The sequence below is a fragment of the Zootoca vivipara genome, chromosome 13, assembly GCF_965207765.1.
Source record: "Zootoca vivipara chromosome 13, rZooViv2.hap1.1, whole genome shotgun sequence".
Lineage (NCBI taxonomy): Eukaryota > Metazoa > Chordata > Lepidosauria > Squamata > Lacertidae > Zootoca > Zootoca vivipara.
This window is the reverse complement of record NC_142596.1, coordinates 2,156,726-2,172,142: the sequence shown is the minus strand read 5'-3', so window position 1 is coordinate 2,172,142 and position 15,417 is coordinate 2,156,726. Positions and strand designations below refer to the sequence as shown.

At 47.7% G+C, this 15,417-nt stretch overlaps 1 protein-coding gene across 12 annotated transcripts in view; it reads left to right on the top strand.

The window, feature by feature from the left end:
- Positions 1–15,417, top strand: part of THSD4 (thrombospondin type 1 domain containing 4) — a 372,415-nt gene that overhangs the window by 322,565 nt on the left and 34,433 nt on the right. For all 12 annotated transcript variants that reach the window (XM_088657004.1, XM_088657003.1, XM_060282606.2 and 9 more), the window contains 2 exons: positions 8,723–8,896; positions 13,955–14,128. In XM_088657004.1, the coding sequence (XP_088513130.1) occupies positions 8,723–8,896; positions 13,955–14,128 (348 nt within the window). The remainder of the gene's footprint in view (positions 1–8,722; positions 8,897–13,954; positions 14,129–15,417) is intronic.

Below are 15,417 nucleotides of genomic sequence, written 5' to 3'. Positions count from 1 at the left end.
CTCCCTTTCCATGTGCCAGGGCTTGGGTCTGTGGGGAAAGAGGGCGTGAAATTCTTCCACCAAGAATTCCTCCTGTATCTGAGTGGCGGGAACCCATTCATTCTGGGACGGTGGAGCATCCTCCCATGCCATGAGGTACTCCAGGCCCCCCACCCCCCACCTTGAATCCAGGATGGCCGTGGCCTCATTGAGTTGCTCCCTGCTTTCCCTCTCCCCCCCTCCCTCGGGGGTTTGTTCGCTGTCTCGGAGCCTGCTGCTTTCCCTGTACGGCGACAGCAGCGATCTATGAAACACTGGATGCACCCTCATGTCCTCTGGCAGTGCCAGCCTGTATGCCACCGGGTTGACCTGCTGCGTGACCGTGAAGGGGCCCAGCCATTTGGGTGCCAGCTTTTTGCACCTCCCTCTGGTGGGAAGGCCCTCCGAGGACAACCACACCTTGTCCCCCACCCTGATGACCTCCCCTTGTCGCCTGTGGCGATCTGCCCCCTTTTTGTACGCTTCCTTGGCCCTCTCCAAGTGTTCTCTGAGCTGCTGGTGCACCGTCTCCAGTTCCTCTGCCCAATCCTCAGCCTGTGGGCCCTCCTCCTCCTCCTCCCTCTCCCTCTCTGGGAAAGATCTGAGGTCGCGCCCGTAATTGGCCTTAAAGGGCGACACCCCTGTGGAGACGTGCACTGCATTGTTGTAGGCAAATTCTGCTAGTGGCAAGCGATCCACCCAGTCCGTTTGCCGCTGGCTGACGTAGCATCTCAGGTACTGCTGCAGAATGGCGTTGACCCTCTCCGCTTGTCCGTTGGTCTGCGGGTGTCTAGCCGTCGACAAGCTGACCTCCACCTGCAGGAGGTTCATGAGCCGCCGCCAGAACCTGGAAACAAATTGGCGGCCACGATCCGAAATAACCCTTAAAGGTAATCCATGCAGTCTGAAAACGTGATCAACAAACAGTTTGGCTGTCTCTTCTGCCGAGACTGCCCTGGCACACGGTATAAAGTGACACATTTTGGACATGAGGTCCACCACCACCAACACTGCAGTCTTACCCCTGGACGAAGGCAGATCTGTGATGAAGTCCATGGACACCACTTCCCACGGCCTGTGTGGTGTGGCTAAGGGCTCCAGCAACCCTGGTGGCGCTGCTCTGACCACCTTCGCCCGCTGGCAGGTGGTACAGCCCCTTACATAGTCTCGAACATCTTCCCTCACCCCTGGCCACCAGAAGTGTCTCATGACTAGGTGAGTGGTCTTGTCCCTTCCAAAATGCCCCGCTGTAGGGTTGTCGTGCATCTGCTTGAGGACCGTACGTCGAAGCTGGGTGGTGGGTAGGTACAGCGCACCCTTGTAGAAAAGCAGCCCTCTGCGTTCTGCAAAGTCTTTTGCCTGCTCCCTCCCCCCTCTCAGTTCTCTGAAGATGCGGTTGGCAAATTCATCCGCTGCCGTCAGTGCTGTGAGTTCTGCCTCGCTCACCACTGCTGCTCCGCAGGACCATGCCGACGGGGGGAAAATGTGCCTTGGGGCTGGTGGCGCCTCCTCCTCCATGTACTCTGGCTTGCGGGAGAGGGCATCCGCCCTGACATTCTGCTCTCCTGGGATGTAGTGTATGGAGAAGTTGAAGTTCGAGAAGAACTCCGCCCACCGTATCTGCCGCTGGTTGAGCACCCTGGCAGTTCTCCAGAACTCCAGGTCCTTGTGGTCTGTGCACACCTGGATGGGGTGCTCGGCGCCCACCAGGAAGTGTCTCCAGTGCTGGAACGCCGCGTGGATCGCAAGAAGTTCCCGATCAAAAACTGTGTAGTTTCGCTCGGGCTGGGTCAACTTCCTGGAGAAGAAGGCACAGGGTCTCCACTCTCTGTTGGCGTCCAGTTGCAACAAAATGGCGCCCACAGCCTTATCAGAAGCGTCTGTTTCAATGCGTAGGGGCGCGTCCTGAACCACGTGGAACAGGTTCTGGTCTGAGGCGAACACCCTCTTGAGGCTTTCGAACGCTGCTTGCGCCTCTGGTGTCCACCTGAACTTCTGCTTGCCTCTCAGGCAGTCAGTGATGGGAGCCGTAACTCGAGAGAAGTTCTTGATGAACTTCCTGTAGAAGTTGGCAAAGCCTAGTAGGCGTTGGGCATCTTTGCGCGTCCTGGGGCTGTGCCAGTCCAGGATGGTCTGCACCTTGTCCTTGTCCATTGCCAGCCCCTTGTCTGACAGCTTGTAGCCCAGGAAGTCCACCTCCTTGGTGTGAAACTTGCACTTCTCCAGCTTCACATACAGGTGGTTCTCCTTCAGGCGCTGTAACACCTCCCTGACGTCCTTCACGTGCTGCACTGGGTCGTTGGAGTAAATAAGGATGTCATCCAGAAAGACCAAGCATTTCCTGAAGAGTAGGGACCCCAGGACGTGGTGCATGAAGGCCTGGAAGCATGCTGAGCCCCCTTGCAACCCGAAGGGCATCACCAGATATTCAAAAGAGCCCAGAGGCGTGAACATCGTGGTTTTCCACTCATCGCCTTCCCGGATCCTGATCAAGTTGTACGCCCCCCTCAGGTCTAGCTTGGTGAAAATCTTGCCCCTGCGTGCCGCTGTCAGGAGATCATCCACTCTGGGCATGGGGAAAGCCACTGGCTCTGTCACCGAATTCAGCCGTCTAAAATCCACCACAAGACGGCGCTGTTGCGTGTCTTTCTTGTCCACCCAGAAGACCGGGCTGCCCCCTGCTGCCTTGCTTTCTCTGATGAACCCCCGCTTGAGGTTCTTGTCGATAAAAGCGCGCAGATCCTCCAGTTCCTGGTCTGACATGGCGTACAGCTTGGCTGGGGGTATAGTTGCCCCAGGCACCAGGTTGATCTGGCAGTCAAAAGGCCTGTGTGGGGGCAGGTGGTCGGACTCCGCTTCACTGAAGACCTCCTGCAGGTCCCAGTATGGTTTGGGTATCGCCTCACCCCCTTTGACGTGCATGGTGGCCACCGTGGCTATCGGAGGCCCCTCCCCTGGTTGGTGCTGCATGCAATGTTCCAGGCAAAAGTCCGATCCAAAAGTGATGCATCTCTGATGCCAACTTATGGAGGGGTCGTGGCGCGCCAGCCAGCTCATGCCCAAAACGATTGGGGGGTCTGAGATGGTGGTGACGTTGAATGCCAGTGTCTCTGAGTGCCTTCCAACCGTCATTCTCATGGGGGGAGTTTGATGAGTGATGGCCCCTCCCAGCAGCTCTCTGCCGTCAATGGTTGCCACGTGCAGAGGAAAATCCAGCTGCAGAAGCTGGATCTGGTGCTCTTCTGCAAAGTTCCTCGAGAAGAAGTTCGCTGACGCCCCACTGTCAATTAAGGCGAGGACTGTCAGGGGATAGCCATTAGGGAGCGTGAGCGTCACTTCTAGAACCACTCCTGCTCTGGGAGGGGTGGGCTGGCTCTGCTCCTCTCTGTGCGGGTGGGTGGGCTGGGGCTGTTGTCTGCTGACTGTGCCTGGCTGCCGCCCCTTGTCTCCTGCAGCCAGGCTTTCCCGTTTCCCTGCTGTGGTGCTGCGTCAGTGGGGGAGGGCACAACCGTTCCCGCCTTTCCTTGCCACTCCCTGCGATGTGGGCAGTCTCTGACGAGATGCTGGGGGGAGTTGCAGAGAAAGCAATTCCCACCCCTTCCCTCCTTGCGTCTTGGCGCCGCTGGGGTTTGAAAAGCCCGCGCGCGCGCGCTATCAATCTGCATGGGTTCCTGGTCCTGACTGGCCCCAGGCGTGGCTTGAAAGGGTTGTTGAGGGAGTGGCTTCTCCTGCGACCGTGGGAACCAAGCCCGCTTTGCGCGCGTTGCTTGCTTGTCGCTCCATCTGGATTCCTGCCTCACCCCCACCGCCAGAGCCGCTTTGCTCAGTTGATCCATATTACTGGGCTTTGGACCTCTCGAGAGCTCATCCTTCACCTCCTCATGCAACCCCAAGTAAAACGCCGCTTGCATTGGGGCAGACTGCAGATCCCACCCCAATCTGTGCACCAGCATGGTGAATTTCGCCCAATACGCTCGCACTGTCATATTTCCTTGGCGTAAATTATGAAGTTCCTCCTTAGTCTGGTCCATATGACTATCGGACGAATACATCGTTTTTAAACCTTCTAGAAATAGTTTGACATTCTTCATGCAAGGATTCCTTGTTGCAATTAACGGTCTTAGCCACTCCCTGGCCGCCCCTGTAAGGTGCTCCACAATAAACGCTACTCTGTGCTCATCATCAGGGAACTCATCGTGGTGCAGCTCAAGAGCATACACAATCTCAGTCTCAAAGCCCTGAAACTCCTTCGGGTCTCCATTGAACTTGCTTACTAGGGTCCCGGCTCTCCTTCCTGGCAGCACTTGGACTTGGGGTGCCCCTCCCGCCTTGTTTTTCTCTGCATCCAGCTTGTTTTGGAGGTCTACCGCCACCGCCCTTAAATGCTGCTCTTTTTCCTGGAGCTCTCTCACCTGTTCCGCAAGTTGTAGCCGGTCGTCCTGGACCTTCTTAGTCTCCTCTTTAGCTGCCTTCAATTCTCCCTGCGCCTGCAGCGACAGCTGTTGCAGTTCTAGCTGGGCTTGCTCAGCGATCTGCCGCCACTTCTCCGCCTCTGACACGCTCATCCCGGCAACTCCAAAGTAGCCCAAAAATGATTAGGAGGTTGCTGTCACAGTGGCCGGAGTGGACTACTTCAGAGTAACGACGCTACGCAGCTCTGCATTTTATTCTTTTATTGGTGCTGCGTATTTACAGTGCTCAAGTCATTGCTATTTACACGGAGCGATGTTGTCAGTCGGTTTCAGAACCTCCTAATGGCTTTTGGCGCGTCTTTCTCCAACACAAAAGCTTTGGCAGACCCATCCTCTTGCCCCTCCTCTTCCTGCGTAATTCTGGAGTTGGGGGGATGGGTCTTCCCCCCTTACTTGCCCCTTCCTGTCCCACCTGGGACCCTGGCTCCTCTACCTTGCCTGAGCCTCGGACACGACTTCCTGCTTCCCCACTGGAATCGGAACTCTCCCTGCTTTCCCCTTTGCTCGGGGACGGGCTTGAACTCAGGAGGGGAGGGACTTCGCGATATCCCCTGTCCCTCACAGTGAGGTTCAGGACCATTGTACTGTGGCCCTATAAACTTCCTCATCTTCCATGCATCTACGTGGGACAGAGTAGAGACTTTCAACATCAAAATTTCAGGCCATTTGTTGGATAGCTCCAAATGTTACATTAGTGTTCACAATTTAAAATGTGCTTCAACTGTAAAACATAATCTGTATTCCATCCAATTTGCAACAATTACATAATAGAATATAGTATTTTAGTCCCGGATATTTCTTTGCCTGGCAGGGCAGGTTTATACAATCACTGCCACAGCCATCAATTCCTGACTTCATTGCAATGCAGTAAAACAGCCCTGCAACTGTGTGTGCGCGCACACACACATATAAAACTGTGACCATAATAGTCACAGAACAGCGTAAGAGGAACATATGAATAAAATAGCAGTTAGGATTTAGACAAGTAATTGTTGAAGCAAATAAGAACAAAGAAACAGGCATAGGATAAAACATGTGAATAGAATACGAGATTAAACACAAATAATTGATGAGTAATAACTGGTAACTGAAACAGATAAGGACTAAAATACATGCAATTAAAACAACTATAAGGGCTGGACCTTGGAATAAATGTCTTCCAATATGGGCCTTCAGTTAAGGACTGGTTAGTAGCACAAACCACCCTTTGGCAAATATCCATCTTGGGAGCGCAAAATCTAGCAACTGAGTATGTAACACCTGGGTTTTCATCCTGGAGTAGTAGGGAGATGTTGAGTTGTTCTGTACATCCTGGGAATTTGTGCAGGATAGGCAGGATGAACCTGGCTCATATGTCTACATAGTACTGGCAATGGAAAAAGGCATGTTCCATTGTTTCCTGCTGCCCAAAACCACGTGGGCATTTCCTCTCCTCGTATGGTGTCCTTCTATAGCGGCCTTCCTGTTGGCCTGACGAGCCAAGGTGAAAGTCCTTCACTGTTTTGAGATTTCAAGGTTGGTTATATATGACATTTGGGAGGTAAAGTATCTTCTGGCTTCACTGATTAGAAATTTTGGGAACCTGGCTAGGCCTGCTTGGCTTTCAGTGTCTTCCACATGTTTAATTATTATTTTTAGCTTGTTCATGCCCCATGTCAAGTAGAATCTGTGTGTTGATGCCTAGATTAGTTATCATATTTTTCACTGCTCGTTTCCATGTCGATTGGCAATCGTCCTTAATAGTCAGGGGAGCAAGGCCGCTCGGGAAGAAAGATACAGTAGTCTCAACCAGTGATTAAGAGTGGCGAGCCACACTTTGGCCTTGATTCTTATGGATCCAGTTTCAAGACGTATTTGAGACGTGTTTCACTTGTAGAGCAGATCTTAAGAATTTGGATTGTACCAATTCTAGTGGTGTGCAGTTGGCGGAGGGGCCTAATTAGGCACCATATAACAGCTGTGCAATCGATTTAGCCTCAAACAATTTGAGGACTGCAGGTATATAGTGTCCACCTTTGGTCCTGAGGTACTTGAGGAAGTTGGAAGAATTTCCTGACAGTAAGAGCTGTCTGAAAGAAACCACATTGCAGAAGGCTGATGCCAGGAGTCCGGTCCCTGGCCTGATAACACAGTAAGCGTAGTTAATTAAAATGATGATTTATTGTCAGAACCAACAGATAACTATGCACAGCATAACCCAGCTGTTGCCATCATGAATTACAATGACTCTTCTTCCGCTTTCTAAAACAGAAAGTGGGAAAGTGTTTTAGAAAGCGGAAGGGATGACTCTTCCCTTCTGTTTTCTAAAACAGAAAGTGAACGTATGAAGCTGATGTCCTTTTTGCTTCCTGACTAGCAACCCCCCCCCCCAAACGCTGGCTCTGGTGAGAGATTGGATCAACTCCAAGCTCTTCCGGGTCACTATCTCTGTCTCTGTTCCTGCCACAGGAACTGCTTCCGTGGTATTTGCAGTTCTCTAGAGCGTTGGTGGCGCTGTGGGTTAAACCACTGAGCCTAGGGCTTGCCGATCAGAAGGTCGGCGGTTTGAATCCCCGCAACAGGGTGAGCTCCCATTGCTCGGTCCCAGCTCCTGCCAACCTAGCAGTTCGAAAGCACGTCAAAGTACAAGTAGATACTGTAAATAGATACCGCTCCGGCGAGAAGGTAAACGGTGTTTCTGTGTGCTGCTCTGGTTTGCCAGAAGCGGCTTTGTCATGCTGGCCACATGACCTGGAAGCTGTACGCTGTCTCCCTCAGCCAGTAAAGCAAGATGAGCACCCCAACCCCAGAGTTGGTCACGACTGGACCTAATGGTCAGGGGTCCCTTACCTTTACCTTTAGAGTGTTGGCAGGGCTCCGGCTCCTTATCAGCTGGCATTCCTAAGAGAGGAGGGGGAGTTGACACTATGTTATGCTCCCCTTCTCTCGCAGTAAACCCTCTTTCTCCCTGGCTACTCTCTTCACTGGGAGCTGTCTGGGCTGCTCATTCATGACAGCTGGCTTCATACGATTGTGATCAGGTGGGAGGATCCTGCCCTGAGAATGGGGTTTGGAAGTGTTTGACTTCAAGGTTTCTCCAGCACAATGTTTCTAAAAATGTATTTTTTCATTTATTCCCAAGACAAAGCTAAAAATGAAAGCCTTTCATTTGGGAAATAAGTATTCTTTTTAAACTACTTTAAAAGGTGAGGGCATTATAGAGGTACAACATCTTGATTTACATAATCTTTCTGGAATCTAAGGAGGCCCCCAATTTTCGAAGTATTCTCCTGATCTTAAAAGCAAACACATGGCTTAAAATTGTATGTTCAGTGGCCACATTCCTCCATCATTAAAAAAGCATAAATGGAGATGCCTTTGATCTTGAATTCTGGAAGGGGAATGTTGCATTTTTAAATTTTAATTTTAGCAAGCTCAAAAATATTCCACTGCATTAATCCACACACACACACATACACATTCTGGTAAGCTGGACAGGGGAAGTGGGAATCGTGAAAGGGATGAGGTCATTGTTATATTTGCACTCCTTCTTGGCAAGGTGAGATTGGTGCAGGGCTTTAGCTACAACATCATTATCCTCCCAATCCAAAGTATCAGTTTTCTATGTCTGAAGTCTAATTTCAATCACAAAGGCTCAGTATTCAATTTTGATGTCAAAATCTGACATTCACATTTGAAATCATAAATTCAGAAACCCAGCAGATTTCAGAATGCAACAAAAAGTTTGTCTCGAAAGTGTTGCTTTGCTCCATTTAGTATTCTGTATGACTTCAACATCCCTTGAAATCAGTCCCACAAAGACATTTTTAGCTTTGCTGCACTGCTGAAGTATCATAACTTGGGAAGATTTTCATAATATGCAATTTGAACTATCTTTCTAAAAATTCACTAACCACAATCACTGTGGTTTCACAATTTCACTGTGTGAAAATAGGCTCTTGTTGCCAAACATGGCAGATGAAGACCTTTGATTTACACAGTTCTGGTCACATATGAAGTTACCTTAGCTTCTAATTTTCTCTCTCTTAGCCAACTGATTTTTATCAAAACCTCAGGAAAACTCTGTTTTATTTTTGGTCATTTTAAATTGAATTGTACTTCTTTATGATGCTTGCTGCCCTGGATGCTTTTGGAGGAAGGGCAGGGTACAAATGAAGTGAAATGCAATCCAAATGAATAAATGCATGCAATCCCTGTGTGCCTGCCCAACCCAGAGATCTTTCTTGTTTTAGTGCTCCGTGCCATGTGGAGTGGGTCAGAAGACACGAGATGTGAAGTGTGTCAGCAATCTTGGAGATGTTGTTGATGATGAAGAATGTAACATGAAGCTGCGCCCAAATGATATCGAGAACTGTGACATGGGCCCTTGTGCAAAAAGCTGGTTCCTTACAGAATGGAGTGACCGGGTAAGGCTTGTAATGCTCATCTTCCAGCTCAGGCTTAGTGGTGAGGCATGTATTTTGCATGCATCATGTCTCAGTTCCCTGGCTTTTGCTGGATAAAGATATGAAACTCTGGAGTATGTCTCTGTCCCAGTGCTTTAATGCTCAAATCAGTACATCACCTCAGCAAAATGGGGTTCAGAGACCCAACAGATGCTAAGCAAGCGAAGATGTTGATCCAACAGACTATGCACCTCCCCATTGGGTCCCATTGTGTGGGAACAGGAGAAATTCAGCATGGAAAAGGGGAGGAGGCAAAAGTGAGCACCCAAGTCCTTCTGAGAGGATGGGCCAGGAGTGGGCTCTGGCAGTGCTAGAGGGGGCACTGGGATCTGAGGCAAGGCTGGCATGGAGCCAGACGAGAGGGGAAAGAGGCTGGCAGGCTACCCCCCTGGGACCCTCCCTGGTATCTGGCTCCTTGTCTGTCACTCCCTCCTGGGGTAACTGCTCTCTCCCTCAACTGCTGGGTCCTGTCTCCACAGTCGGCAGCAGGCAGCTCCCTCACCCTGTGCCTGGGTCTGATCAGCCCCTCCACTATGTCTCTTCAAAACACATCTCTTTGGGACTCACGACACCTGGCTTCGAACCTTAACACCCCCAGTTTAGAAAGAAAAGCAGGCAGCAGATGAGGGGAACCCATCAGCCAGAGGCCCTAGAGAACTGCCTCCAGCCAGTGTAGGCCAGGAATGGCCTCTGGGTGTTTCTGGCATCACCCTTGTCCATTTGCCATTCTGTCTGCGGCTGGCAAGAGTTGGCATCTGTTCGGCTGTGGGGCCACAGGTGAGTCTGCCCTGGCACAGGCTAGCTGGACCTGGAATAAGATGGCTTCCTCCTAGGTACTAACATGCCTCTGGGGGTGGGGATTACACTGCCATTTGGGTTGCACATGGGGATCTGATGAGTAGGTGCTCCTGTCTGTGGGGGAGAAGGGAAGGAACTGGGTCTTACCCCTTTTTTAAAGTCTTCCAATCCAGTCCTTTTATGATGATTCTTACCTCTTTCCCAGCAGTTGTGGAGCTCTGCCAGAATCTCCCCACTCCTCAAAAGCTTGTTTGTCAGGGCATAGGCTTAAAGGATCTTCATGTAATAGAGACTCATTTTTAATTTATAATCACAAAGTATTCTTGAGTGTGTTTGCTTATTTTCTTTTACACAGAGATGAACGTCTCTTTAGAAATTTATTGGAGCAATGTCTCACGTGCATAAAAGAAAAAGAATTATTATCCAAGACAGCGAAATATAAATAAGCTGACTAAAGCGTTCTGGATTAGATCCAGGATTGGTGCAAATCCACCCGCTTGAACATACAGATCAGCTATGAGTTCATTTTCCTTTCTCCCCTCCCACTGAATGTACTATTTGTTCCCACACAAGTTTAAAAATATGTCTTCATTTATTTATTTTTATGCTGGAGAATGCTTTTAGAACATTTTTTGCTGAATGCCCAAAGGATAGGTTGTAAATTTTGTATAGTTTTTTAAAGAACGAATTATTGCATTAATTTATGTTGAAGCAGAGAAATGGAAGTCCTAGGTGCCTTTATGTGTGTGTAAAAGTGGGGTAAGATCTGTTTTTATGCAATGCATGCTTTTATGTACAACAAGAGAAACACTGGGTGCATTCTTCATATTAACCATTTCCAAATGTTTGCTTCTGTGTTGGGCACAATTCACCAGCTGTTCTCTCATTATTACCTTTGGAGTTTGGATTTTAAGGTGACTTCTTTCAAACACACGTACCCACAAAAATACGGTTGCCTTACTGTCAAGGTCCCATGGGAGGTCCATGATCAAAACTTGTTTGAAAGCAGCTGTGTGTTTGCTCAGTGTGTGTGTGGGGGGGGGGAGAGAGATTTGGATCAGGGCCTCAGTACTTGAGAAGAAAGACGTTCAGCCCTTTGTGTTGTTTCCTTATTTGAAATCACCCAATAAACCTGCTGTGAATCTCGGAAGGTAGAAAGGTAGGTGACATTATGGATTATGCACAAACATACCACTGGCATCTTCACAGAGCACCATTTCAGTGTGGCTTCCAGGCTGATGGTGGTTGTGGGAAAGTAATGGCAGCCAGTAGCCACTGGTAAAAACTCAGCATGGACACAATTGTCAATTTTGGTTCTTCTCAGTTTCTCACACACACACACACCCCTTGTCGGTTCTCTCAATTTGCACGTCACTTTGTGATTATTTTTAAGTCTTCATTTGACCCCACAATTTCTCCTACTATACATATTTTTGCAAGCCCCTTTTTCAAATAGTGATTGTATTTTCTTCTTCTTATGGATGCTCTCCCCTAACATATACACCTTTTTTGTACAAATTTTTGGTTGCACAACTTTACAAGAAAATTCTGAGGTCTGTGTGTTTTAGGCATGGCTATGATTTGTGCCTTGCTTTGGGAAGTGCAAAGTAGGTAGGTCCACATTAGCACAGATGGCCCAGTTGTTAGAGCGACAGCACCAAGGTTGCAGGTTCGATCCCTATTCCTGCCTTGCAGGAGCTTGGACTGTGTGATCCTCAGGGTCCCTTCCAACTCTAGGATTCTATGAGATGTGAACTGAACCAAATCCCCACCCTACCCCCCCACCCCTAGTAAGAGAGTTCCCTGTTGCTCCCACCATTTCAAGCCTAATAACTTTTAGCACAGCAATTGCTAAAAGCCAGACTGCACACTTGCTGCTCACATGGAGTAATGATGAGCTCACCCACTGGGTGCTCTGTGCTCTGGATTCCCTCGAGGGCAGGAGTAGGGGAACCATCCATGCTGCCCTGAACTCTCTGGAAGAAAGGTGTGGGCAAAAGCATCAGAAAAATTATGCATATACACCATGCATTTAAACAAATTTGAGACACACACCCCTTTCAAAGAATCCTGAGAACTGTAGTTTAGCCCTCACAGAGCTAAGATTCCCAGCACCCTTAACAAATTACAGCTCCCAGGGTTATTTGGAGGCAGAAGTGTGTTTTAAGTGTGTGGTGTGTGTGCAATTAATTCCTCCCTGGCTCCACCCCCTCGTGACTTAGGGCATTCTTAAAGAGCCAGCCCTCTGACCTGAAGATGGCCACTCCCACTCTGCTCCCCAGCCTCTTCCATGGTGCACTCCCTGAGCTGCCTGGGTCCTGCAGTGGCAGGGTTGCCATATTTCAAAAAGTGAAACTCTGGACACAAAAGTTCTTGAGCTTTTTTTTTTGCAAAGTTGTTGAGCCAAATCCCAAATACCAGATGTATGGCAACCCTAGCAGTGGGCCCTCAGTTCCTCAGGTGAAGACACCCATGAGCGCCCAGGAGGTTCTTCTCGGGGGACTCTTGTTTCTCAGGCTCCATTGTTTCATGATCTCCAGCAACAAGCTCAGAGCATGACACCTGCCCTGGCCGTCCACAGCAGGAAAGTCTGTAGCCTGAGGCTCTTGAGTCTTGAGTCCTGAGCCCATGGCTGGCCTACACAAGCCTCTTTGGTCTGAGCCAGCAAGGCTCCTCTGCTGCTTTTATGATGTCACTCAGATGTTTTCAAGAAGCTTAAGCATGCTGTTGGGTGTCTGGTTTTCACAGAGAAATGTCTTTGTTTTAATTTTAAAAGATGGAAGTAAAGCTCAAGAGCCCAACAATATCCTGGCTCCAAGTCTGCTGCTGAAGCCCTTTAATATCCTTTGCAAGCAGTTAATCTGCACTAAAATATCACAGCACAGAGTGGGGCAAGTCGGTATCTTATTAGTTGGCATCTAATTTGAAATGTGATCCGTCTGTTCCGCTTACTTAGAACAGAACACAGTTCCTGGAGAACCTCAGCAAGTAATATTGCTTGCTGAGTGTGCTGAAAGCACCAGAAGCCAATTGAAATACTTTGGGGATGTGGAATGTTAATGACCCAAAATGGTACCACCAGGCTGTGAGTGTTTTGTGGGAGGAATTCAAACAATACCAAGAAATTTAAGTTAAAGTGGATTAAAATGCTCTGTTACCCCCTAGCATAACAAATCAATGGGGTGGGGGTGGGGTTTGGGGTGTTTTTTTAAGAAACACACTTTGTGGTTAAGAAAGGGATAGAGAAATGCATTGAAAAGTGCACAATAAATGAATGATTAGCAGAAAGATGTATAGACACTCTGCAAGCAAATCAGGATGATCAGGCCTGTGTGTGTGTGTGTGTGTGTGTGTGAGAGAGAGAGAGAGAGAGAGAGAGAGAGAGAGAGAGAGAGAGAGAGAGAGAGGGAGGCAGACAGACAGACAGACAGACAGACAGACAGACAGTGTCCCCCAGCCACTTTCTGCTTGGGCTGTTTACAGCACCACCAATTCACCAAAGGGATTGTGGTCCTCAATCCCAAAAGTTTGCATGTCTCTTTCCAACAGAATAGGCTGTGTAAGTACAGTCACACCTCATGTTGCATCTGCTTCAGGTTGCGTCTTTTCAGGTTAAGAACGTAGCAAACCCGGAAGTGTTTACTTCTGAGCTTCTCCGCACGCACAGAAACATTCTGTGCAGTTTGCGCAATCACAGAAGCACCGCTCTGGTTGCAGACTTTTGGGATTGCAAACAAAACCCCGGAACAGATTGTGTCTGCAACCAGAGCTACCACTGTACTATAACACTGTCTAGAGTGTCACTATCAAGTATTTTTGATGGAAACCTCAATTCAGTTGCCCAGAAGGTCACCCATCACCGTATTATGCTATCTTGCATAGAATATAGCACCCTGTGAATTTTTACTTATCCTCATCATCATTATCTAGAGCAGATTTCTAAGCTTCATGAAAACGTGGCAGGAGACAGATGACACCTTGGAAATGTCTCCCAGTCTTTTCTCTCTCCATTTTGCCCTTTCTCCTCTTCCATACCAAGATTCCTCTTTGAATATACATTCTGATTGCAGAATGTGGATTTCCTGCTGTCAGAACCTAATCTGGATTTGTGTCCCTTCTTGTGCCAGGAGCCCTCGAGTCATCTTCCAAGCATTTCACAACTGCTTTCACTAAAGCAGCAGTTGGGCTAACGGATGTCTTTGTTGTCTCCCACGATGACAGTGCTCAGCCGAATGTGGCTCTGGTGTCCGGACACGCTCCATCATATGCATGACCAATCACATCAGCAGTTTGCCACTGGAGGGCTGCGGACACAACAGACCACCAGAGACCACACCCTGTGACAATGGACCATGTTTGGGGAAAGTGGAATGGTTTGCTGGAAGCTGGAGCCAGGTACTGTTCATCTTCAAAATGTTTGGGGAAAGATCCAGTCAAAATAAAGGAAAATGGAGTACAGGTGAATTAATTATGTGGTTCTTTTTTATTAATTATTATATTTATTGGTCTTTTTTCAGGAAAAGGTAAACTCAAAGCAACTTACAAAAGCTGCAATCTTATGAATGTTATGGGACTTAGTTCTTTTTTTCAAATAATATTTATTCATTTTATAAAAACATTAAAAAGAAAGCAAAGAAAAAAATACCAACAAAACATAAAAAACCAAACAAAAACACACAACTATTTTCTTATATAACTCCATTTTTCATTCACATCGTTTGGTGACTTCCCTTGACCCCCCTTCTGGATTTCATTTTATTTCCTCTTTAGCAGATTATTCACCATTTTCTAATTAACCAATTGTTAACTTAATTAATCCTTTATTTATTAACCTCATCATTATTCAACTTCTTTCCCCCCAAACTTTCCTACCTCTCCTATTTAAATTTATTAATTTAATATAAAATTATAACCCATATTCACTACGACAAACCTTGCTCTACATCTTTCCTCCCTCAGGTTATAAAACTTGTTTAAATCTAATATAATTTTCATCTTTCATTTTTTCTCTTATTTTCTACTAACCCCACTTTCTGTTCGCACACACCCCAATCTGCTCAAGAAATTTCTTATATGTTACCTTTCCTAGTCCAAACCTTATAAATCAGTCCATATATTTTTTATCTATCCTTTTCAACCTATCCCCATCCTATAAGCTTTCACCACCCAATAAACCCATCAATGATCCTGCCAATTCCAAAGAAAAAGCAAGTCTCTGCCCACCAAATATGTCCACTTGTCCTCTTGTATCAGTGTCAAAACTCTCCTTTCCCCATTTTCCTGTTTGCTTTCCTTTTGTGATGCAATAAAAGTGTTTGCCATTCCCTTCAAATTTTCACCAAAGTCCATCCAGTAATTGTCCTGGTATTCCCATGAGGCCATTAATTCCATCTTCATGGGTTCCTTCCCTTTGTCTTCCTGTCTCTCTGGCAAAGCTCTCAGTAATGAAGTCTCCTTTAAGTTGCTTTTCTGGTTAGAATCATGTGTGAACTTCTCTTTTTACTGCTCAGGCAAGCTATGTCTAGCCAGTCTGATTTCATATAGAATTTCATTCAGCAGGCTTAAAATAGCCTCCTCACTCATTGTCTTCGTCCAAGGTCATAGAATCATAGAATCATAGAATCATAGAGTTGGAAGAGACCACAAGGGCCATCCAGTCCAACCCCCTGCCAAGCAGGAAACAC